At 36.1% G+C, this 26,897-nt stretch overlaps 2 protein-coding genes across 2 annotated transcripts; both read left to right on the top strand.

Moving 5' to 3' along the window:
• The first annotated feature begins 385 nt into the window (after window positions 1-385).
• Window positions 386-19,060, top strand: LOC118797732. The gene is made up of 5 exons (XM_036556999.1): window positions 386-701; window positions 2,797-3,132; window positions 4,480-4,505; window positions 5,557-5,741; window positions 19,042-19,060. The coding sequence occupies exons 1-5, from the start codon at window positions 386-388 to the stop codon at window positions 19,058-19,060; spliced, it is 882 nt and encodes a 293-aa protein (XP_036412892.1).
• A 1,448-nt stretch (window positions 19,061-20,508) lies between these two features.
• Window positions 20,509-23,698, top strand: LOC118797733 (B-cell receptor CD22-like). Its single transcript, XM_036557001.1, has 5 exons — window positions 20,509-20,612; window positions 21,067-21,133; window positions 21,304-21,648; window positions 22,991-23,239; window positions 23,427-23,698. Exons 1-5 carry the CDS (start codon window positions 20,520-20,522, stop codon window positions 23,696-23,698), a joined length of 1,026 nt encoding a protein of 341 aa, XP_036412894.1. The 5' UTR covers window positions 20,509-20,519.
• The last annotated feature ends 3,199 nt before the right edge of the window (window positions 23,699-26,897 follow it).

The following is a 26,897-nucleotide window of genomic DNA, read 5'->3' on the forward strand; positions in this document are numbered from 1 at the left end:
ACTCCTCCATGTTATTATTCATGAGGTCCACTACTGTTGTATCATCAGCAAACTTCATGATGGAGTTGGAGTTGTGCTTGGAGATGCAGGTTGGTGTACAGGGTATACAGCATGTGTGATCAGACACAGCCTTGATGTTTTATTACAGTTTCTGCACAGCAGTCATTAAAAGGCTTTTTTCCCCCCAAAGGAATGAGTGGCAGAACGTTCTGAAAATTCGAATTGATACAAATGATGTCACAATGGAAACCTCTCACAATTACTCTCTTATTCACCCTATTTTCCATGACAACAGAGGTGGGGCCATCTTTGTTTACTTTGTGTTAGAACTTCCCCTGCGACTGCTGTTCCATTGATTATCATTAGACCACAGAGATAAGAGATTATGAGTAGTGTAATATGCTCAGTTAGAGGGCGTCACAATAACTGGAAGAAGAGGCATATTTTGCTTGAACAGCAGTGTTACGAACACAACAACAAACAGTCAGAGTGTTATGGGGTACCATATAACTCACCTCCACCACCTTCCAAAGAAGAGGACCTGCGTCTGTGGCCAAAGTCGCTACGTTTAAAACCTCCACATGTCTGCTCTTACCATTTTGTGGAGGAGAAACCAACACCAGAACATCCTTTCCCAGAGAAATGGCTCGGTTATGAAGCTCCAGTGAAGCGGACACGTCGGGTGCTTGTGAGACTGTCAGGTAAGACATTAACCTAAGTCAAATAGCTTGTTATGATCAGTGTCCACAGCAGTAACTGAGCTACTCCAGACTTTATTCACGTTATGAGAGGAAGGCAAACTTCAGACTATGCTTCACCTGTTTGCTCTTTGAGGATCAAACCCCTTTGGAAAACTTCTGTACAGCTTAGAACTGTTTCTTGTTTAAGCCTTCTTTTGGTTTTTACGTAGTTTTGGGTTAATTTCTCTCTTTTTTTATTTTTTCCAGCCTTCTTTCCTTTTCTTTTTGTTTAAATGCCCACCTGGGCTGCATACCATACCGGTCACCCCTCAACAAAAGTGTGACAAAGGGCTGCTGTTTGTCACAGCCTTAAGTAGAGGAGTCCACAGGTGTGTCAGGTTGGGCCTAATCAGCCCAAAGGATTCTGGGAATTGGAGTTCCTAGAACGTATGGCACCTCGCGCCAACGCCCTCTGTGGGCATCATCAGGCAATTATTACAGATGGAGTAGTTTTATACATAAATCTCAGTGTAACTACAGCAAAGTGAAAGTTGTGGTGTTCAATATTAAGAATTCTCTTTTATTGCTGTGGCTTATAAACAGTTTTGTTAGTATTTATGTGGTAAAAAGGGAAATACATTAGGTTACAGTGACATTTAGGCAACAGTTTACTGCTGAAGTAAACACTCATGTTCACTTGATTCCTCATCTGTCATCTCATTTAAAAAATAATAATAATTTCTGATAATGTAGTAATAACATGGCCTTTTGAGATTCATCCAGCCTACAGTGCATGACCAACTTAAGATAGTGTGTTCACAATGATACTGGAACGTGCAGCAGATTAACTCACTCTGTTCTTCAGATGATCTGATGATGTTTATTCTTTCAAGTGGGTAACACTGTACTGAGATCAGCCCTGATAAACAGACCAGTGATCATTACTGCTTCATACAGTAGCAGGAGAAGAGGAGGAACTGGATAAAGTCCTATATCATTTTATGTAATTTTAAAGAACTTTAATAGACATGTAAAACAAAAAGAGGTCACAGTGTCACTGAAAGATAATTTATACCTTATAGAAGGTTAAGATAAAGATCTCTTACTGCAGCTAAGAATGTCACATGCATCCTATGACAGAAAGATGCAAATTAAGTCTGTATATTTCAACTGAGCGCAGTAGCTTACAGTTAAACATGTTAAACACACCTAGTTTTACATCTCAGTTCTGTTTCTGTTCTCACCATTTATCATTTGGACGTTGAAGATGAGCCTTGTTAAAGAACTGTAAGATGTTTTCTTTACTTCAGCATATTTTCATAGTGTATGAGAAACATTGTCTATAGTACATATTTGGGTATCTGTGTGTAGATTGATGTTTCTATTGTTCCAGTTTCAAGGAAGTTTCATTTAACTTTATTGTTTCATGAAGAATTGTTTTGGGGAAAACATTTTGGGGAATTTCATAAGCATCATGTGTGTTCATATGATGCTTAAGAAATAATAATAAAAAAAAAACAAATATTCGACAAACAAAATGCATTTCATGTCCTGTTATCACCTGAAGAACAAAATGTGGTGCCTTATATCTACACTGTGCGGGCAGAATAGCAGAAGATGCTCAGTATAGACCTACAACTGTGAAGAACCTGCTGGGAATAAATACTCGCTTTAAAGGCTGTTTTTAAAACGTAGTAAGTTTTTGTTCTTCAGAGTCAAGTTACCATAACTTAAAGTTATGAAGAAAAATATAACTGATTCAATAAGACACAGACTTCATTAAAGTGTCAGCATTTAAAGTTTTGCACTTCTTAAGGAATTTGGATGAAGATCTGGAAACATTTTGTTCATAAATGTCATTATGTAAAATATCCTCCAGGCTGCTGTCATGAGATCATTGAGAATGGCTCCTCCTCTTCATTTCATGTTTCTGCTCATGACTGTTGGTGAGTCAGTGTTTGTTGTGGTTTGTGGTTTCTCTCAGAATCAGCTCAGTGTTGTAGAGTAGCTGCTGGAGTTAGAGAGGAGAGAAGTGAAGCTGTAAGCTACAGTAACTCTGACTGTCGTATGGGCTCCAGACTCTGTAATCAGCTCTTTCATGCATCATATGTTTCAGGAGCTTTTGGAACAGAGTGGAGTGTGAAGTACAACCAACAGGAAATATGTGCTTTAAAAGGATCCACAGTGTTTATGAATGGAACTTATACTCACCCAGAACATCTTACAGTGAAAGAGACTTTCTGGACTGTAGACCTAGATAAGAAGCCTGATCTGAGTAAAGACCCAGATTATTCAGGCAGAGTCGATAATTTAACTGATGAACAGAAACACTTCTCCCTCAAACTGAGTGATGTAATGAAGAAGGATGAGCATCAGTACTACTTCAGAATCAAAACAAATGTAGAATATGAAAAATGGGTGGGTTTACCTGGAGTTCAGCTCAGAGTTACAGGTGAGTTAATCATCCCATTGTCCAGCTATAAGACACAGTTCTGGTTTCAGACTAATGTTTCTTATTCATGACTGCTCTGAATATCCATGTTATTTTTTCATCACTGATTTTATTAATCTGCTCTAATGATGTTCAGCTTCTATTCTGATTCACTCCTAGATCATTTTATCTGTTCTTTCACCTGATTCAGTTTGTCTGCTCAATTTCTTTTTGATACTATCACTGTCAAATCAAAGAATAATTATTAATCTTTTAAGATTATAGGCTTATTCTTTAGTCACTGATTTTAAGAACAATCATTCAGTTTTGAACATTAAGAGCAATTATTTTCAATAACATTAATAATTTTGTGTGCACTTATTTAAAAAATGCTTTATATATACATTCCATTTAAGATACAGTGGTGTGAAAAAGTGTTTGCCCCTTCCTGATTTCTTATTCTTTTGCATGTTTATCACACTTAAATGTTTCAAATCACCAAACAAATTTAAATATTAGACAAAGATAACACAAACAAAACACAAAATGCAGTTTATAAATGATGGTCTTTATTATTAAGGGAAAAATAAATCCGAACCTACAGGGCCCTGTGTGAAAAAGTAATCAGGAAGGGGGCTAACGTTTTTTCACACCACTGTATTTAGCTTTATACTATTAATGTACAAAATAATGTCTTTCACAAAATACAAAACATGGCTAATGTAGTAAAGCATACTATATATATATATATATATATATATATATATATATATATATATATATAGTACTACTAGTTTAGTACAGTAGAAGCTCTTTTACTGCAATATCACTCAAGCAGCCAGTGTTTTATCAAATTTATCACACTAACTAATCACATCACTTTACTATCTGAAAAAAAAGCTCACTTTTTCACTTCTTTTAATCATAACAAATATAAAGATATTTAGTCTTTGGCCAGTAGGGGGAGCAATTGTCCTGATACTTAATCCTAAACACTACCAATGGCTCATGAGCTGCTGAATATTATTTTTTTATTAGCTCACTTTCAAAAAAATCTGCAGGAATTTTTACCTTTCATGTAAGTTATTTGTTTCTGAGAGCCTAATGGGGCATGGCCTGTTGCAAATTATTTATGAATAAAGGACTCTCTTGTTTCACTGCACTGAAGATGATTATCAATTGTGCACAAATCACTGCTTGTTTTGTGTGTGTACAGCAGTTTCCTGAATCAGAAGCAGAGAACATCAAACTTCATTCAGTTTAGTTAAACCTGCACTCGTTTCTACACTCGTTTCTAACTTCGATGAATAAGGTTAACTGTCTTTACAGCTTTTCTCTCCTGATCTGATGGTCCTCTTATTGTCTTAGAGATCCATGTAGAAACTCCTGAAGAAGTGACAGAGGGAGAAACAGCAGATCTGACATGTAAAACCACCTGCAGTCTGACTGACCCAACATTCATCTGGTACAAAAACGGACATCCTTTAACCACAAAGACCATCAAGAACAACCAGCTCCACCTGCAGCCAGTCAGCAGTGAGGATGCAGGCAGTTATAGCTGTGCTGTAAGAGGATATCAACATCTCCACTCTACTGCTCACAACCTCAGAGTCAGATGTAAGTCATATCATTTTTATTATTCCCAAAGTAAATCAAAGTAGACCTGTGTAATCTTACTATGCCTCAAATCTTTCCTTTTTCTACCCAATTTGCTACAGTTTTTGTCATTTCAGATCAGCTCTTGAAAAACATCTGTCCTTCTCATCACATGGAGATCATTCAGTCCTAGACCTCAACAATTTCTGAGTTCATCCTGGAGTTTTTGGGGTCTAGTCTTCTAGCTACAGGCAGAAGCTGCCCAGAAATCCAGTCATCCACCACATGTTAAAGGCATAGTCTGAACTCCCAAAATGTAGTTTTGTTATAACTTATAAATTCACATCCTCATCTTTGGTTCCTGTGACAAATGTTCGCAATCCCCACCACCACCCCATTTCCTCCATGTTCCTCAATCCTACATCAGTCCCACTACAGATATTGGGGGGTGGGGGGGGTTTGGTGGCTGGCCTTCTAAATACAGGTAGAAGCTTCCTAGAACTCCAGCCCAGGTTCTCAGAATTCTCGCCCTCTCTCCCTCAATTAGTCTTCCCTCATACTACCACCATGGTGAAGGCATGGACTGAACTCATAAAATAATATTAGTACTATATAATACAATTCAGGTAAGTTGGCCACAATCCGAATGACCTTATATAATATAAGGTCACTAGTAGGTGACAGTTTCACTTGCAGTCTGTATTAATTTAACATTTGAGAACCATAGGAAAAAAATAAAAATAAAAAATTGAACACTTCAAGAAAGTGTTTGTGAGATAAGAGACTTTTCTGCCACATTTTTAGAACATTAGACATTTAAACTGTTCTCCATGAATGCTTCACTCTCAGGATGATGTCCTCTACAGCACTGTTACACACAGTCCTGTAGAGGCTGCTGCTTCTGCTGACTCTGGAGCTGCTGATGTTCTTAATGCAACAGTCGGGATTCAGAATGATGATGTGACCAGCACTGACCAGCAGGAGGAGCCCCAATATGCCAGTCTTACATTCCTCCACCGAACTGCTGCCACTGGGTGAGTTCTACTGAGCTTTTATATAAAGCTGCCCAGAGAAACTTTTTTTGGAAAAGAAAAAAAAATTAAGGCTTAGAAACAAAATATTTCTCTTATGCACATTTATGAGGTTTCCCGTGTTGCATTAGCACCAATCTTGCAGTAGTGTGCAGTGTGCATTCCAGTTCCCAAATTTTCCCTTGCTTGGTTAATGAAATCTTATATTAGAAATGTTTAACTTTAGTTACCAGTTAGATTATCCAGTTATTAGCTTGATACACTTGTTTACAGCTATTTTCTTGAGAAGACATGATAAAGGGATGATAATTCTAAACTAAAATGATGTAGCATAATATTATGATAAAATATGTACAAAGGTATTGTGTTTATTTCTTGCTAGCTATGGTTTAATATCAGCTGAACTCAGCACTGTGACCAGTTTAACAGTGTTAGAAAAAGCATTTAGATTTACAGTGAAATTTCAGAGGCAGAACTTTGTTTCAGGTGCAGCTGCTGTTTTGTCAGCAAAAGGTCTCTGAACTGTTTGAATAATTCAGGTCTCATCTCAGCATCATCTGCTGGACAAAAAATGTGTTTGTGTTGTTAAATAAATGTAGTGTAGTGGAGAACATGTTTATTAAAGATGGGAAAGTGTGAAGCTGTGGTTTGTTCTTATAAACGTATTTTGATCTTCTGTTACTTAGAGGTTAAATGTTAAAGTTCCAATTTCTTTGTTTTGTAGGTCACCAACTCAGAATGTGGAAGATTCCTCAGTGATTTACAACACAGTAAGAAAAGATTGGATCTGCTGAGAACTGCTATACAGAGAGAGAGAGAGAGAGAGAGAGAGAGAGAGAGAGAATTGGTATGGATGAACTCTTGAAGCGTTGAGCTATTCTTTGTTGTCACTGTGCATGAAATTGTCAGTAGTAAAGAGGATTAAAGCTTTACAGTTTAATATTGTTTCTTTTTTTTCACTTTTAATAAATATCAAATCATTAGTTGGATTAGATGTATTTGAAACCCAAATCTCCATTCATCTCCATTTATCTGTTTTATCTTTTCTTAAATTATGCAGTATGCGGTGTCTTTTTTTAGTAACGTTTCTTGTCACTGTGGCTTATTGGTAACTTTTTTTCTGCATAAGTATTAAATCCTAATTTGACTTTTGAGATATGAACTCTGAAGACATTGTCCTGTCCAAAGATTTCTGTGAATACAGATAATTTTGCTTAAAATAATGTAGCAGTTAATTTACTTCCATTTTGTAAACATTATCAAATTGAATGTACACCAAAATCCCAACAGAGCAAAGAGACATGCAAATGTGCCTCATGTTTGTTTTTTTTTTTTATGTGAGTAAAAATAATCAAATTGAAAATGTCAGAGGATGTAAAAATAATGCTAAAGGTCATTGATTCTCTACAGAAGACTCTACCAGATGTTGTACAGTGGAACTGAGCTTTGCAGGTTCTGCAGTGCTCTGGGTGAAGGTGGTGACTGCTGCATTAGCATTAGAGAGAGTGGAGAGTTAGAGTTCATTAATCCGAGTGATCAGTGTTCTGAACACACAGCAGCCTCTGAACAATGAGAAAATCAACAATGAGTTTCATTAATTAGAACATGTACAGCTTTACATCCAACACAACCTGGAATAAGAATAATTTGGAATATGAATGAAAGGCTGCAAAAAAGTATGAATCTATGTTGTGATTTTAGTAGAGATGGAGTATCAGTATTAATATCAGCACTGGACCTAATATAAGAAGATTATGCTGATGTTCATACTGGATAAAAAGAGCAAACGAGTCTGATAAAATCTATCCACACTCACTTTCTGTAATGTCATGTTGTTAACTGTGTATTTCTTCAAAATTAAGAATGCTGCATGTTTTATTGGAAATCTTTACTCACCACAGTGAACATTAGACTGCTGAGAAATTTACTGTGATTTCGTACTTCAAAAGCAGACAAAATGTACAAAATGAATAAACATAGAAATAAAAGATAACAGGCATGTTCAGTGAAAGTAATATTATACAAATTATGCCACACTGCCAAACTGACATTTAGGACACAAGTATTTTAGAAATAGGAACCTCAAACATGTTAAACTTGGTGGGAAAAACAAGAAAGACATAGCTTAATTTCCGGCCTGAGAATGGCAGTGATGTACTCATGTCCTCACAAAAAAATGATAAAATGATACAAGCTTTAACTTGGATTTATCACATCCAGATTAAACCAGGCTTGAGATTAAGGCTTGATATTTTTTGGGTGGGTTAGACTCTGCTAGACTGAATCTGATCGGTTGGTGTTGGTGTTTAGTCTCTGGTAGACTGAAGCTGATTGGTTGCTGTTGGGTTTTAGGCTCTGAAAGACTGGATTGAATTGGTTGGTGTTGGGGTTCAGGCTTTGGCAGGCTGAATCTGATTGGTTGGTGTTGGGGTTTAGACTCTGGTAGACTGAATCTGATTGGTTGGTGTTGGGTTTAGGCTGTGATAGGCTGAATCTGATAGGTTGGTGTTGGAGTTTAGGCTCTTCTAGACTGAATCTGATTGGTTGGTGTTGGGGTTTAGGCTCTGCTAAACTGAATCTGATTGGTTGGTGTTGGGGTTTAGACTCTGATAGACTGAATCTGATAGGTTGGCATTGGAGTTTAGGCTCTGATAAACTGAATCTGATAGGTTGGTGTTGGGGTTGGGGCTCTGATAGACTGAATCTGATAGATTGGTGTTGGAGTTTAGGCTCTGGTAGACTGGGTTCGTTGTCATGGATTGTTGATTTCCAGGTGCGTCATTTTCATAATCAATTACATCCTATAAAATTTACCAAATATCATTACCAGTATAATGATCACATATTATATGTATTTCAAATATTCACTTTTGACTTACCGCGTTTCTTTCGGCATCTCTTTGAGTTGTAATTGAGCTTTGAACCTCTAAATGAAAAATCAATAAATAATAGTTTTGTTGTTGACATTGTCGTTGTTGTTGTTTGCTTATTTTTTGTATAGGAAAGGGCTAAAATACATCACAATATTATTTTCTGAGTATATCATGGAAATCATCAATACTGAAATAACATTGCCTACATGTTTCATGACAAAGAGAGCATAATAGCAGAGCATGTAAAATAGGGAACATTGTACTCAAATGTGGCAGATGAGAAACTGGCTAATGTACCTTGAGGCTTTCTGCATTTACAGAATAAGACCAAAACACCAAGTGCGATTCCTGAGACCAGCAGTGAAACACAGATATACAGAATCATGAAACCTGGAATCAGAGATTAAACAGAGTTCAAGTGCCAAGATTATAGATATTTAGCTGACCCTCCTAAAGCATTCCCAGCCAACATGTCCATCTGGGTCTCCCTCAGGGGTTAACAGTAGGCTGGCAGTTAGGACCCCTTTAGGCAACCCAGTTGGGCCCCACAATGATTAATTCATATGAAACCTTGTGCATATTAACCCATGTGGGCCACTAATGGAGCCAAAATTGGCTGCAAGTGGAGCTCTTATGGGCAAAATGGGCCATAAACCTGGGCCCCAGATATGTGATCACATGAATTACATTGGCCAACATGCAAATTTCTGATCTTTAGATTATCTTTAAATGGCACCAACCCTTCCACAATGTGTATTTGTCAACAGGCATCACTTTTCAATCACAGCATAATCAAACACAGAATGTCAAGTCAGTGTAGTTTCATTAGTGCACTTCACTAAAAATACAGAAGTAATCTTGTGATATTTCCATCTTAATAACAGTGTAGTAAACTACAACTCTTCTGTTTCAGATTTTATAAAAAAAGGAAAAACAGAAAAAAAAACTGTCAACTTTAAAGTGTGATTATTGTGATAAGTTACAACATTCAGTAAGGTATCTGCAAGTAGCAATATTTTTAGATTTTTTTAAAGTTGATTAAATATCTCAGAGCCAGTATTTTGATTAATTTCACCTTTTTGTTTCATAAATATATAATTGTGGCACATACAAATAATATGACTTGATAAATACAGATAACACTTTATATGCAGCCTTTGCTGCAAAAAAATGGTATTTTCCAACAATGGGTTTACAGTCACTTATCCACACTGAGCTTAAAGCTACTTTGGACAATCCTAGCTTTAAAATGAGCTGTCAAAGCTGATAAAATGCATCCAAATAACTTTTTTTGTATGTTGCAATTTTCAGTGAATTATTAAGCAAATAACTCTCTGGCTATCTGACAAATTGCATATTGCACAGCATATTCTTTATATATTTGTATTAAAACTCCAAATGAACCTGATTTTAATTAAATGTAATTTAATTGAGCTCCTTGCATCAACAAAATATAAATTATTAAAACATATACTTACTTACAGCTAAGAAAAACAATGTTAGACAACTAACTGCAGGAAAACTCAGCCAGTTGGAATCAGGCTGGAAAAGCAGAGACATTAGTAGACTATACATTATAATCAGGTTTAAGTTCTGCCATATTTGTGTTATATTCATAATTTTATGAAAAAAAAACATACAGGACATTATCATCTACCAGAAACAACAATGAATCAATCAATTATTGCAAATAGGGCCCATGTGAGACCCTCACATGGATAAGAATGGGAAGCTTAACTGGGCCAACCACTGTGACCCCAATGAGGTCCATGACTGTAGCCTAACTGTTAGCTCATGTTCATAACCCTCTACAAGCTCAGGCTCAGGTAAAACACACACAACCCAGTTAAAACCTACATCAGCCCCACATGGACAGGCTGGCTGAGTTAAATATTCTCAGTATTCCTCTGATTAAAGAACCATTTGACTAATTTTATTTGTTCATAAACTATGAACATTCATAAAAATGCTGCCAGTAAAGATTCTTGTGTTGGCAAGTCTCTAACATGATTGTGTTCTGCAGAAGCCAAGAATAAAGGGGTAGAAATAAATCTCACAGGGTGGGTAGAAAAAAGACCCAGATGAGATCAGTAGAGTTTTATAAACCTACTTGTATCAGGAGAAGGAGGCAGTTGAGTGAGCCTGGAATCCACATATGTATTGATCGAGAGTGATGGAGTGGAGTGGAAGAAAACACTGTCAGCAGAACTTCCTGTGGAATAGAAAACAGAGACACTCTAAACTTTAGTTATTTCATTCATTAATCAGGCTCTCATCATTAAGATCAAACAAAGTCAGACTGATTTTAGGAACCAGACGCCTGTAGAGTTTAAGGCCTGTAAAAGCCACCTTACAGAAATGTCATCAGCACAACAGAAGGAGACACAAATGTTTTTGTATAGTTATTAAAATGTCTATATTTGTACACCTTGCAATCCCTGGTTTCTCTCATCACCACTCTGAAGGAATCAGTCTGTAAGTTTCTGTATAATAAACCATTTCACACCAAACCACTCTGACTTTCTTCTTGATTGAATTATACAGAAATGTAGAAAAAAATGGTATAATTTCACAGTTGATTTGAAAAGATAAAACCTCAGCTATACATGAGCACCAGCAGTGACCTTGTGCAGTGGTCTGTGTTTTGTAACATGTAATGAAGTCATTTATATAGAGTAAATAAACTCTTCTGTATTACTTTAACCTGTAGTGAAGAAAAAACATAAAAAAAAGTGACAGTGTCAGTCTGTCACTTTTGCATGTAATACCTAATAATTGAATAGGTTTAAGTAGGTAGAAATGTGTGAGAGCAGAAAATGTGTCTTGATTCAATTATCATGTTTTATTGTTATTACACTAAAACAATTCAGTGAGATACAAAATGTGTGTGTTTTTTTTTAAATGATTGGTGTGGTGTAGTGGGTAAAACCTCTGCCTTCTACGCTGTAGACTGGGGTTCAGTCCCCACCTAGGCAAGCACCCTACACTATACCAATAAGAGTCCTTGGGCAAGACTCCTAACACTACCTTCGCCTACCTGTGTAAAATGATCACACTGTAAGTCACTCTGGATAAGAGCGTCTGCCAAATGCCATAAATGTAAATGTAATGAGACCTTCCGTTAATCTGTGGGGATGAATTAATCTTAGTTCATTGTACAAAAGTTATAATATATCAACAGGGAATAATAGTTTGGTTGGATGGATGATCTGATGAATATACAAGTGAGAAAACAGACTGAGACAAAGAGCTCATACCTGTGGATGGAAAACTGGAGAGATGTGTAGATTGTGTCTGCACTGATGGAGGAGAATATGTGGATTGAGCGACAGTAGTAGGGACATCTAAAGAAAATATTTAGAGATAACAAATTTAATTCACCTCTTAGTATCAATATCTCACTGGCCACACAGGAAAATGTATTGTATTTGTTTCTCTGTTTATGAACCACTGATATCAGTCTGAACTGACTGTCACTCACAGATGTGAGAGGAAAAACTCACCAGGTGTCAGAATGAAGATGATGATCCAGATGATGGTCATGATTCAAATATCTAACAGGTCAGTTTAAAAATGACAAAGCAAACAATGTACATGATGCTTATCTTTATCATGAGAGCTTTAAGACTTCCTGAAGTGACAGAGGCCCAACCATCTCCCTCCCTCCCTCCCTCCCCTCCCTCCCTCCCTCTCTCCCTCTCTCTCTCTCTCTCTCTCACTCTCACTCTTGCTCTCATTTTCTTTCATTTGTAGTCCACCCTCCTCTCTGGCCCGTCTTGGAAACCACAGAATTTAACACCATCTTAGTAACCAGTCAGCCACTTCCTCCTTAATGCATTTGTCCTTGTGGGTAGAAAATGATCTGAGATCAGTTTTACTGTTTCTAATCTAACAGTTAAAGTCGTTATGAATGTGTACAAAACTGATTCTGAATCAGAATAAATCATCTTTTTGCAGCAAAGCCTGACTGATAACACAGACATTCACAAACCTGCTGCTGGAAAAGAAAACACTTGTGAACTAACTGATGCACCGACACAGATCAAACATCAAAGTGCACGTGGTAGAAATTAAATCTATATATGGTTGGAATTTAATCTGAAGGGCCGTGAATAACAAGAAAAAAAATAAAAAAATAACATTAGCTTGTCCGTCCTCAACTCTCATTCTGGCCTCTACTTCCTCAGCCAATCCTCCTCCTCCTCCATTTGAATGTTCACGTGCAAGACTCGTCAATTTGAGGTCTAAATTATTTATCATCTTTTCAGTGTTGTTGGATGTGAACACTCTGTGATGTTAGGCTGTAGTTTAGTTCTTGGTTTGTTTGTTTTGAGTGTGTGTTCATGCATGTTTGTTTCCTGAACTGGGAGAGCTGCTCTGAGACCGACTATCAGGGTAGATTATGTTCAGATGTCATAAAGGCTGTCTAGAGTACACTTAGCTAAAATCAGCATGTGACATAAACTGTCATAACATCAAACATTATGGTATCTGTCATGACAATTACCAGAATTAACATAACAATGTCATAAAATGTTATACTGAACAGAATCTGTATGACAAATATGACAAATAATGACAGCATCTTCAATGACATGTTTATGGATGGTTATGTCAGTGTTATGTAGCAGGGTTCTAGTAAAGTGCTACCAGACTACACAATAAAACAATAAACATCAATATTAGCTCTGTCTCAACTAGCACACCTGTGATATACAGTCCTCATGTGATTCTTATCTCCACCACATTTGTCTGGCAGCTGTAAACAAACCCATCCAGTCTGATTGTTCCTCACCTGCATTCCCACAATTCCTTGAGATGAAGTCTAGGACCAGTCAGAGTGGATGGGTTTGTTTACAGCTCTCAGGTCAACATGGTGGAGAAGAAGATATTCAGATGTGAGTTACAATACAGATATGATCTCTAGATATTTCACCAGTTACAGTACATGCACAGTCTGTATGTCACACAAATCTGTCTCAAAAGCTTTTAAACCTGCTGACCTCGAGGTCTCTCACCCTACATGTCTGCATTTGGCTGACCTCACCAAAGTGTAACACACTGTGGAAGCACAACATGATTAGAAAGGTGGATAAAACAGCATGCAAAGGTTCGTTCCACCTCACTATATCTATTCAAACATTGTTTTTGGATATGTTTACAAGGCTTGGAGCTTTTTTCTCACCAAAATGGTAGATATCTTTCATCTTTCATTATTTCACATATTCTGTGAATTTGTGAAACGGCCTTGTGAGAAAAATGCCCCAAACCTTTTGCACATAAACAGAAGTCATATTTGACTAAACAGTGAGTGGAGCTGATGTGTGTTTGATGCTGTTTCATCATGTTAAACATTTTGCACTTCTGTTGAATGTTGTAGTAAATCTACATGAGTATTTTCTTCCTATCAGATGATTTTATAATTCAATTCCACTCCTTTCTTATTATTCTGGAACAGCCCTCAATAAGATGAACCCTCCACATAAACATAGTGGGTAGACTGAGAGAGAAGAGGGCCAGGGAGCTGGGCATGAATCTCTCTCTGTCTCTCTCTACATGAGACTCTGTAGGTTGATTAGAGAGTGTTAGAACCCCACACACATGTCAAACAGTGATGATCTTCTGTTTGCACAGTTTACTCTGCATCAGTCTGATTGAATGTTTCCATCAAGTCTGATTAGCAGCTAAATTAACCAGTTTAGTGTATTGCTGTATGCTGAAATGCTGAAAACTTTTACCTACAAAGCAGAAACGCAGCATTACTTTACAGATCAGTAATAATTGGGTAATAACATGGTGATATTATAGTAAGGGGCTGTACTTTACAAAAAATGCTAATTTTTAGGTTGTTACAAAATAATAAGATAATTGTAACTAGTTAGTAAAAAAAATGTCATAAAATAATGTGCTAATTTTCTACATGTTAATAAACCAAATGGTAAGATAAATACGAATGTCCTATGATGTTTGTGTCAGGTCTGTGGTTTCTATAAGAGTAACAGTGTGTGATTAACTGATTGTGTTGATTGTGTGTATCTCAGTATATTTATCTCATCTGTTCCTGTATAACTACACTGTCTGTAGGTGGGCATGCATGTAAATATAATAGAACAATTATAAGTGAATATAATGCAGTAATTTAGTCATCATTTCAGTGCAGCAATCCAGATTATTCTGATGAACTGGTATTTTCACCTGATGTGAGATACAGTAACTGAGAAACAAGATGGAGAAAAGTAAGTTTGGATTTGACAGCTGCAAAAACATTTAGTTTCACTGTAATTGCAGCCTGTAACTGTGTCTGAACATCACACTGCACCTGACCATTTAAACACATTATGCGTAAGAAACAAAGAAGGAAGTTTTCCCCCAACGTCTTTATTGATTTCAATAACAAAATAACTGCTAAGACCATGTAACCTTAGTGGAACTTCATTATTTTGGAGTAATAACCCAAATATCATAACATCCTATAATGATTTAAAAGAATTGGAGTGATATGTTGATTAAGCTGATATGTTGAATAAGCAGATGTTATGCTCTAAGAGCTGGATATAATTCCTATTAATGTAAATAAATTAATGTTTTAATGATTTATTATCAACTCAAAAATAATAAGTTAAAATGTATATAAAAAATAAAATTAAAAAAAGTAGAGACAGAGTAACAAAAGCCTGGTAAAGTTGTGTAATGCTGAAAAACACCTGGTGGTTAATTGGCAACAGGTCAGTAACATGATTGGGTATAAAAGAGCATCTCAGAGAGGCTGAGTCTTTTAGAAGTAAAAATGGGGAGGAGTTCACCACTCTGTGAAAGACTGCACAGATAAATAGGGCAACAATTCAAGGATAATGTTTCTCAACATAAAAGAGCAAAGATCATGTACAGAACACAAGACTTAGAGAATCCAGAGAAATCTCTGTTTGTAAAGGACAAGACCGAAAACCAATACTGGCTGGTCATGAACTTCAGGCCCTCTGGCAGCACTGCATTAAACACGTCCCCATCACAGCTTTTTTGAAATGTGCTGCTGGTATCAAATTCAATATGGGTATGTATATTATAAAACAAAACAATTTCTCAGTTTCAACATTTGATATGCTTTCTTTGTGCTATTTTAATTAAAAATATTTAATTGTTTAAATTTAAAAGTTTAAATGATTTTCACATCATTGCTTTCTGTTTTTATTTGCAAATTTTAAATTTATTTACATTTTTCAAATGTTACCAGATATTTCTTTAATATTTTCTATTCAGAGGTATAATAAGTGTTTTTACTACCACTTTAGGAGTCTGTGAGGTTTGACGTCATCACTGGTGTCTCTGTCTGCAGTTTGTGAATTGAAAGGAGGAGGGCGCCGTTTCTCTCCTCTGAGAAACTGGATATTTATTGTACAAATTGACACATACAGTCACATGTAGTCATAGGAATAATAATAAAATAAAAATAATAATAAGAAAATATACATTTAATAAAAACATTTAATATATAACTTTTATTCATTTATGACCCAAAATTACAACTGTAAAATGATAAAATAAGACAAAATGTCAGAAAGTAAAAATCACAATGTAAGAACAAAACTAGAGGAACTGTGAATAAAACTGTGGATAACAGTTAAATAAGAGATCACAAGTTTAAAATATAGAATACATAGAAGGAATGGATACAGTTTGATGACATTTTAATGAGTGACATTACTGAGCGAAGCATATGATGTAAGTTCCATCTTAAAAGAAGAGAATCTTGTTGAGAAAAGACCACATGGAAAATCTGGGATGATTTTCATTTTAAGCCTGAAAATAAACGGGAAGATTTAGAAGTTTGAAAAAATTAAAAGAAAGAAAAGTGAAGACAAGTAAAAAAATAGTGAAGATTCTGCACTATTTTTAGGTCAATATTCAAACTAAAGAAAGATTTATGACATTGACCATGTTACGGCCTTCGTACAAAACAAGTTTTTAGGTCTTATCTCTTCATTAAAGTTCATGTTTGGACCACTTTTAGGTGGATTTGATCTGCTTATCAGAGGCTTTTTCACAAATTTATGGAGTTCATTACCAGCTCGAGTGCTCACTGGCTTTAAAGAAACAGGTGGACAAACTGGACCACATATTAACAGTTTCTGAACTTCATGTTAGAATTTCAGAGTCTCTTTTTATGCACATTTTTATGCCAATATTGTAGTGTTAGAGCATGCTTTTGTTCCCATGATGCTTTGCACAAGCTTAACCAGGTTGTATTTAGTTCCTAAAACACTGAGTAAAGGTTTTCAGTTGCCTTTTCAAGTTTGTGATATTAATGTTTCAGGTTATGTGAAAGCAGTTTGGGAAGGTACTGTGTTTGGGAGTGTTGGCCACCATCATCCAGGTTTGGGTCCTGATTCTGGCTGTGCTTCAGATTTAAAGAGAATATTTATTCCCTCCAGAAATAAGAGTGATTTACCCTCACACTGTAATTTATGAGGGTAAATCACTGCACCACTCTGTGAGAAGTTTCACCTCCTCTCTCTACTCCTCCATGTTCTTATTAATGAGGTCCACTACTGTTGTATTGTTAGCAAACGTGATCATGGTGCTGGAGTTGTGCTTGGCGATGCAGGTTGGTGTACAGGGTGCACAGCAGGTGTGATCAGACACAGCCTTGATGTTTTAATGCTGATAGTGAGAGTGGGAGAAATGTGGTCACCCATTCTAAAAGACTGTGGTTTGCTGTTGAGGAAATGCAGATTCCAGCTGTAGACTTTTTTGTTACTGTTTCTAAGGGTATTGAGTTTGGAACTGTGATGGTCACTGTTAAGACTGCATGATAAAATCTGTGATAATCAACATCAGTTAAAGTAAAGAGAAGTTAAGAGAAATGCTCGTGAAGTACAGGTATATCACATGGTATTTAAAAGGTAAACATTAGATGTGCATGTCGTCATGCCTTTCGGTTGCCGGGGGATTTATTTCACTTATTTTGAACTTCTGTTTTTTTTAGGTGCTAAAAGTTAAAGTTTCACCTTCTTTGTTTTGTTGGTCACCAATTCAGAATGTGGAACATCCCTCAGTGATTTACAGCACAGTAAGAAAAGATTAGATCTGCTGAGAAATGCTATACAGAGAGAGAGAGAGAGAGACAGAGAGAGAGAGAGAGAGAGAGAGAGAGAGAGAGAGAGAGAGAGAGAGACCATTGGTATAGATGGACTCCTGAAGTGTTGAGCTGTTCTTTGTTGTTACTATGCATAAAACTAAACTGTCAGTAGTATAGAGGTTTAATGGTTTAGAGATTAGAATTATTTCATTATTTAGTAGTAATATATATCATTATTTGGTTTAGATATATTTGAAACCCAAATCTTCATGTGACTCCAATTACCTTTATCATTTTTAAAAACTCCATCTGTATGTTTTACTCATGCACTAAGCAGTGTTTTATTTACCAATCTTTTTATTGTTGTTCTTTATTGTTTGATTTCTGTGAATAAAGGCTTCTTTAACAATTAAACTCATTTGTAGCAGTTTATTGATTTCCATTTTGTACACACTCTCAGATTAATTTAATAAGTTTACAATGTCTGAATTCATTAGTAACTGTTGACAGCAGTTCATGGTGTTACACTGAGACCAATGAGATATCAAGTTGTGTAATGTACACCAAATGATACCAACAGACAACTGAGTGTGACCTGCAAAGGTGCTTTAAGTAATGTTTTATTTATTTATTTACTTATTTATTTATTTGAGTAAAAACATACAATGTAAAATATCAGTGTAACTCACTATGTGCTAAACCTAGAAGATGAAGGACTCTGACAATTACAGTAAGCATTTTCCTTGTACTCTCTCACACAACAACTTTCCAGTCCTTCTTTCGGCTACTGCTGGTCGTCCCTCCCTCTGCTATTCTTCTCTTTCCTCTTCCACCATTTAAAAGGTGCCCACTCTGTCAAAGCCCAACCAGCGTCAGTGTCCCATTAAGGTCAGTATGAGAGCCTGAGCTGAGAGAGAAAGAGGGAGCTCACTGCTCCGCCTCCCGATCACTGCCCACTTCCACACCTCTAAGATTTCTATGGATGTGATCTTTTCTTTTCTGTCATTACAAATCTCCACCTCTAGAGGGCAGCAAACAGTGAACCACGTCCTCCTGATGTTGATCCTGAGTAGAAGATGATCTGAGGTCTGTTTCTCTGTTTCTGATCTGGTGGGTAAAGGTGGTCATTAGAGAGCAGCTCAGTGATTCTGTTTCGGGCTAAACAATGTCCTACCAGATCTTTAATCAGAGCCTCATTTCAGTCAGCAGTTCTACACTAAGATGCATCACTGGAACTGAAGTCTGGACAAACTTATTGAATAATGAGAGTTTAAACTGCAGGTCATTGACCAGGGGCAGAAGGTTAAAGGAGTAAATTTCCTCTCTGTGTCTGTTTCTCTCTGCTTCTCTGTAGGGTCATTACAGAGTGTTAGAGCACCCCCTACAGGTCAATATGAAATATTTCTGCTTCATGTTGTAGGTCAGTGGTTGGGGTCCAAACCTGTTGACCAACTCTGCACAGTTTCATGTGTGCTTTAATCTCCAACACACGTAAACATGTTCATGAACAGCTTCATAAGCACCTCAGGAGCTGGACTCACTGCACTGATTTGTGTCAGAAGGCTATTATTGAGCTTCTGATACCAATGCAGACAAAACTATTTGCTCTCTTAGGAAACTGCACATGTTTATTGTTGTACAATGTATATTTATCTCAATCTTTGCTTGTATTTTAATCTGCTTTTCTCTCATTAATATGTAGTCTTTAGCTTGCATATCTCTGCACCTCTGCATGTTTATGACATTTTTCTTTAATAAAAGATATAAAAATATGCAGCCTTGTAAAATAGTTCTTTATATGTTTGGCTCATTTTATTATATACATGATTTGTTGTTTTATCAGGATCCCTTAGCATTTGTCTTTGCATTAACTCTTCTTCCTGTGGTCAAATTCATCAGTGTTTTACAGCTGAATGAAAATGTGTAACTGCTTGTGGACATCAATACAGTTTAAGTCTCTAATTTCACATAGCAGATAAAACAGCACCCTCTTCCTGTTATCTCACAAACAGACAATCCAGAGACTAGTGATGACATCAAACCCTACCATCTCTTAAAGTGACAGTACAGACACTAAACAGACTCCTGAATGGAGAAACTGGTAAAAATCTTTGCTTCAGAGCAGAGGTGTAATGTAATTATCTTTTTGTTCTCACTGGCTGTTTAACCTTTAGTTTACTAACTATCAAGCTAGCAGAATGAAGTAATGAAGCTGTATCATCAGTGAGTTCTAGGAGATGGAGTAGTTTTATACATGGATCTCAGTTTGAACAAAGTGAAAGTTGTGGTGTTGAAATATTAAGCTTTCTGTTTTATAGCTGTGGTTTACATACAGCTTTATTAGTGTTTATGGGGGTGAAAAGGGAAATAAATCAGGTTACAGTGATATTTTGGCAACAGTTTACTGCTGAAATAAACACTCGTGTTTGATTCCTCAAGTGTCAACTCAATTTAAAAAACCTTCATTTGTTATAATGTAGTAATTCCATGGCCTTTAAGATGGCTTCTGAGATTCTGCCCCAGTGTACAGTGCATGACTAAGTTAAGAGGGTGTGTTCACAATGATACTGTGATCATTACTGCTTCATACAGTAGCAGGAGAAGAGAAGGAGCTGGATAAAGTCCTACATCATTATATGTGTACTTTTAAAGAACTTCAATAGACATGTGAAAAGAAAACGTCACAGTGTCACTAAGAGATAATCTAGACTTTGCAGACGTTTAAGATAAAGATCTCTTACTGCAGATAAGAAGGTCACATGCATCCTATCACAGGAAGATCCATTTTATTAAGTCTGCATATTTCAACTGAGCGCAGTAGTTTACACGTAAATGTGTGAACCACATCTAGTTGATCATCTCAGTTCTGTCTCTGTGCTCACCATTTATCATTTGGACGATGGAGATGAGTCTCATTACAGAACGGTAAGATGTTTTCTTTAGTTCAGAACATTTTAATAGTTTATGAGAAACATTATCTACAGGACATATTTGGATATCTATGTTTAGATTGATGTTTCTACCCTTTTAATCTCAAATAATATCGATTAAACTCATGTGGAATTATTTTGGGAGGAAGAATAGCTCTGAATAAAGAAGGTGATACATGTCCCTCAGTATAGACCTTCACTTGTGAAGAAACTGCTGGTCATAAATACTAAAACGTCACTTTAATGGCTGTTTTCAAAATGTACTAAATGTTTGTTCCTCCAAGTTGGGTTACTGTAACATACAATTATGAAAAAAAATGAAGAACTGTTTAAATGAAACACAGACTTCATTACAGTGTCAGCATTTAAAGTTTTGGACTTCTTCAGGACTTTAGATGAAGATCTGGAAACATTTAATTTAACTGCCATTAACTAAAAATATCCTCCAGGTTGCTGTGATGAGATCACTCAGAATGGCTCCTCCTCTTCCTCTGATCTTTCTGCTCATGATTGTCGGTGAGTCAGTGTTTGTTGGGCTTTGTGGTTTCTCTCAGAATCAGCTCAGTGTTGTAGAGTAGCTGCTGGAGTTGGAGAGGAGAGAAGTGAAGCTGTAAGCTACAGTAACTCTGACTGTCCTATGGGCTCCAGACTCTGTAATCAGCTCTTTCATGCATCATATGTTTCAGGAGCTTTTGGAACAAAGTGGAGTGTGAAGTTCAACCAACGGGAAATATGTGCTTTAAAAGGATCCACAGTGTTTATGAATGGAACTTATACTCACCCAGAAGGTCTTACAGTGACAGAGACTTTCTGGTTCATAGAACCAGTTCCATGGGTCAATCCAACTGATCTGAGTAAAAACCCAGATTATTCAGGCAGAGTTGAATATTTCACTGATGAACAGAAACACTTCTCCCTCAAACTGAATGATGTAATGAAGAAGGATGAACATCAGTTCTGCTTCAGAATCATAACAAATGTACAAAAAGAAAGATGGCTGGGTAAACCTGGAGTTCAGCTCAGAGTTACAGGTGAGTTAAATCATCTGCTTTTTTGATTTTATTGATCTGCTCTAATGATGTTCAGCTCCTGTTCTGATTCACTCTTACATCATTTTATCGGTTCTTACACCTGATTCAGTTTATCTGCTCATTTCCTGTTTGACCCTCACCATGTCAAATTATGGATAATATGAACTTCTTCAACTGACAGGGTTATTACTACACTATAGATTCTAAGAATTTCATTCATTTTTTTTTGTTTTTTTTTGTTTTTTTTGTTTTGGTAGAATTTAATGTATCAACTTTTTCCATACAATTTTAGACCATTTATATATTTATTTATTATTTATTCATGTATTCATTATGTATCCACTGATCAATATGAAAACGTAACAGTTCAGTCTGATATATTAAATAACTCCATCTCTAAAACACAAAAAACAGCTTACCTAAAACAGTAGCATCCACATCATACACTGCAGTTCAGGTGTCAGACTGTGACTCTTAGAGGTCGGCCTTCAGCTCTGGTCGTAATTGTCAAAACTCCATCAAATCATTGTGAAAAAACACGTCAGCTATGATGCTAACTCCTGCTGTTAGCATTAAACTTTTTGTAGTGATTTGCGGGGACATAATATTGATATTAGTGCAAATAATATTTAATATATATATTTACTAAAAAATATATTTACTATCTTACTATCAGCAGAAGCTGAGAGCCTCTTTCTTTTCAGTTTAGCATTTGAAAAAATTGTACTCCTTTGTTTACATCCTGAACTTCACGATGAAACAGGAGTAGTACTATAACATTTCTAATATGTAGCAATAAGACAGGAAGTTAATACTATTAAAAAAATTGGTAAAATGCAATAAAATGGATTGTATTAGTTGCCAGAAAACATTAGTTCTTCTATGAAGCCCTAAAAGGAACTGGCGGGCCTCTCCACTGCAATGGTATCCAGGCAGAACACAGTACACAAATCATCCCATCACTACCGTCTGAAAAAAGGTTACATTTCATTCACTTCACATAATATTATTTTCAAATATTTAGGAAATTGCTTTTCATGTTGTTTTTAAAACTATACAGATATTCAAGGTTTGCCTGTAGGGGGAGCAGTGCAACTCCTGCCAGATCCCAAATTCCCTCTATGGCTCATGTAACTGCTACATAATTTTCTTATTAATTGACTCATTATCAAAACATTTGTATATGGTAGTGCATGTTTCATGTAAATTAGTTAGTGTGAGTTTTATCATGTGGGAAAATTGGCAGTAAAATATGTGCTTCATTATATGCAACTTTGATATATGAGGAAAACTGACTTTACAGCTTTTCTCTCTTAATCTGATTGTCCTCTTACTGTCTTAGAGCTCCATGTAGAAACTCTTTATGAAGTGACAGAGGGAGAAACAGCAGATCTCGCATGTAAAACCACCTGCAGTCTGCCTGACCCAACATTCATCTGGTACAAAAATGGACGTCCTTTAACCACAAAGACCATCAAGAACAACCAGCTCCACCTGCAGACAGTCAGCAGTGAGGATACAGGCAGTTATAGCTGTGCTGTAAGAGGATATCAACATCTCAACTCTACTGCTCACAACCTCAGAGTCAGATGTGAGTTTAACAGTTTCTTTTTAAAAAAGCAATTCAAAATGATGCAGAAATGGAATAATGTGATAAATCTTTCTTGGTGAACCTCAAGTGAAAGAAAAAACACTATTGTAATAACTGTGATTATAAAAAAATAACAACAAAAAAAAATAAAATCTGACATTAAAAATCAGTTTATATTAATCTGTAGATCCTCCAAAGAGCGTCTCTGTGTCCATCAGTCCCTCTGGTGAAATAACGGAGGGCAGTTCAGTGACTCTGACCTGCAGCAGTGATGGATACCCACCTGTGAAGATCTACACCTGGTTTAAAGAAGGTGGAACCTCACCTGTAGGATCTGGACACAGTTACAGCATCATCAGCATCAGTGCTGACCACACTGGACTGTACTACTGTGAAGCTCAGAATGACCATGGAGCTCAGAATGGAACTGTGATGGTCACTGTTAAGAGTAGGTGGTGAATAATAAAAGTATATCCCTAATTTTTCTTTAGGGTTTTATTATTGCTTATATTCTTCAAATGCAGCTATTACAATTTTTTTTTCATATTTGTTGCCTTAGTTACATTTTGTCATTGCAGTGTTTGTGTGTCTGTGTGTGTGTGTGTGTGTGTGTGTGTGTGTGTGTGTGTGTCACTGCAGGTGGTTCAGTGTTTCTGTATTCAGTGTTTCTGTATGTAGTTGTTGGAGTCAGTCTCTGTGGAAATGCAGCTCTGCTCACTGTAGTTTTCTGGATGAGGTGAGATTCACATTAGTAACTTATTATTTACATTATTCTTTATTCAGTTTACTTACTAATACTGTTCTTTTTATCACACACAGCCATGAAGTTTTGTTATTCATTTTACTATCCAAATATATATTTTCTGAAATACAGTCTTTAAAAATAACTAAGTTTATACATTTTCTATTTGCATGAGTAAAGTCAGTGAACATATTGAAACAGATTTTCTTCTCTTTAGGGGCAAAAGACAAAACAGAAACCTGGAAGAGCAAAATAATGAGGTGAGCTTCAGTAAATCACCAGGCATTCATGAACACCTTAGTAATAATTTATAAATTGTTCATGAGTTTTTAATAATATGGCAAAAATATGGTAATATTTAAGTACTAAGCTAAATAAACCTAGAAATTATATTCTCTTTTTATTTTTTGATAAATATTTCTTAATATCGATTAGTTATTAGATCAATTTCTTCATTTTTAACAATTTCAAAATTACCATGTCATTTTTAGTTTAGTGTAACTTGTTATCATTTTATAATCACATCATTACCTGAACAGTAAAGTGCTGCCATCAAACCTTTGATCTAGTAAAGTTTGTCTGTAATTACAAAACATTTACACTAGATGGCTCAATAAGACTGAGTCAATAAGACTGAGGTTTGTGTGATGCAGCTGTGAGGAGGTAATGGTGCTGTTTAAAGCTACAGAGCTTCTGTTCTTAATTAGTAAATCATGATGAAGTTATTTTTTCTACTTTAGTAAAAGTTCTTACAGTAAACTTATTTAATGACTCCTAAACTCCTTCAGTCTCTCTACACCTTCTCTAACCATCCTCTGTCCAGAACGCTGACCCTAATGCTAAGGACGACTCATACACAGCTCTTCAGCCCACAGCCAGGTCCTCTGATGGTGTGTACCACACACTTGCAGTAAGTGTCTCTTCACAAATCCTCCCTCTAGATCTGTAAAGAATTCCTAACTCAGAAAACTAAATGGAGTTCTTCATTTCTCCTCCTCTGCCTCATTCTCTCTTTCCCTCACACAGGCTGTTCAGTCCAGTTCTCCTGATGACCCGTACACAGCTCTGGACCCTCAGTCCAGTTCTGAGTACGACACTCCAGCAGTGAGTTCTACACATTAAACTGTGATACTCAGTAACAGAGAAGGTTATCAACTCCATATACAGTGGATTCACTTTAGATCCCTTCATCATGATCCAGTGTGAGTGAACATGGTGGATTAGGACTAAGATTAAGGATGTTGTATTGAACTGTGTTTGTGGGTGTTTGTTCTGAGGTTGTCTGTTTCTTTGTTGTTCATGTTTCTCTATGATATCTGTGAGCTCAGTGTTTCTGGAGCTCTGATTATTTGGAGATTAATTGGAATTTCTCTGTCATTTCTTTATTTAGAAAATGTTCCTAAGATGTAAAACTAATGAAGTTCTTTTTTTCCTCTGCGTAGCTCCATATAGAGACTCTAAAACTCTACAGAGAATTTCATTTTATTTTCATATAATATATATTTTTTTTTGCTTATAATGCCAAATTGTTATAATAAAGCTTGCTATTTTATTTAATTTTTGTAAATCCAAATATCTGCTAAAATGTGAAAAGTTTTTCTTTCTTTGTAAATGTAATCATATCTGTATGATTTAGTGCTGAGCGTCTTTTCTCTATGAAGAGTATGAAATGCTAAGAGCTGATATCATTCTGATATAAATGTTGTGTATCAGCTCTTATACTCAGTATGTTAAGTTCAGTGTGAGGCTGTTAGTGATCTGCATTGTGTTCTCTCACCACATTCACATGCTGGGTGGAGCTCAGCTCTGCATCTCTGTATGCTTATGATTGAACATTTCTCTATAATAAAAGATTTTAAACTAAAGGACCTTGTATAATGGTTGCATTTATATTTGGGATCAATTTACAAAGGGAAAACAAGTTTTATGATGATCTCATTTAACCTTTGCATTGCAAGTGTAAATTTATATGAACTGTCTCATTTGTTATACTATAGCGTTGTAGTGTTTTATTTTTTTTTTTATCACTCGCTGTGTATCATTTAGCCTGCTAATGATAAAGCCAGCAGAGTCATGCAATCATATCAGCAGATTGAAAGTTGTGATTTTAAACTCTTTCATTGGTGTGGATTATAAATAGCTTTATCTTCCATTTTTTGGCTAGGAAATGCAAAGGAAATGCATCAATACAAAGGAAATGCATCAATACAACAATTTCTGGACAATTTTTGCTGCTGAAATCGATATTTCCATCTGAGGTCTCATCGAAATAACTTAATTTGTGCTAATTTAGTGATGGAACAGCCTTTAAGGTGGCAGTGAGGATTCCTCCATGGAGGACATCGCATGGCTGTGTTTAACATTAATACTATGTGTTCAGATCACTCACTCTGGATAAAGTCACGCATCATAACATGTCTAATATCAATAAACTTTAATATTAGACATGGGATAAAAGAAATGGTGGTTTTATTAAAAGATAGTTGCAGAAGTTTAAGTTAAAGCTCATCTCTTGCTGCAGTTAAGAAGGTCACATACATCCTGTAAGAGGAAACATCATTTAAATTAGGCTGGACATTTCTGGTAAGAGCAGCAGCTCATAGTTAAACGTGTTAACCACATGTTTATCATCTCAGTTCTGTCTGTGTTCTCTACATTTATCATTTGGACGTTTGAAATCAGATAGAATGTAGGTTACTGTACCTATAAAATGTACTTTCATAAAGATTAGAGTGTGTATATTTGTTTAGATTGGAAATGGATAGAGATATTATAATTTCAGCACAACATGAGAAAAATAAAAGCTTTTCAACTTTTTTGTCTCATATTAAAAACTCTTACCAGGGAAGCCTGGAGAACATAAAACACATAGTGTAAATTCAATGCAAAGCAAGTCATTTCACTGCCTGAGGAACA

Source organism: Colossoma macropomum, unplaced genomic scaffold, assembly GCF_904425465.1.
Source record: "Colossoma macropomum unplaced genomic scaffold, Colossoma_macropomum, whole genome shotgun sequence".
NCBI lineage: Eukaryota > Metazoa > Chordata > Actinopteri > Characiformes > Serrasalmidae > Colossoma > Colossoma macropomum.

Excerpts from the sequence above, each read along its gene's own strand:
- LOC118797732 (XM_036556999.1), top strand. The coding sequence starts at position 386 with ATGAGTAGTGTAATATGCTCAGTTAGAGGGCGTCACAATAACTGGAAG. Across the intron at positions 702-2,796 it reads GGTGCTTGTGAGACTGTCAG|GAGCTTTTGGAACAGAGTGG; the intron begins GTAAGACATTAA and ends CATATGTTTCAG. Across the intron at positions 3,133-4,479 it reads AGTTCAGCTCAGAGTTACAG|AGATCCATGTAGAAACTCCT; the intron begins GTGAGTTAATCA and ends TTATTGTCTTAG.
- LOC118797733 (XM_036557001.1), top strand. The coding sequence starts at position 20,520 with ATGTGTGAACCACATCTAGTTGATCATCTCAGTTCTGTCTCTGTGCTC. Across the intron at positions 20,613-21,066 it reads ATGAGTCTCATTACAGAACG|GTTGCTGTGATGAGATCACT; the intron begins GTAAGATGTTTT and ends AATATCCTCCAG. Across the intron at positions 23,240-23,426 it reads TCACAACCTCAGAGTCAGAT|ATCCTCCAAAGAGCGTCTCT; the intron begins GTGAGTTTAACA and ends ATTAATCTGTAG.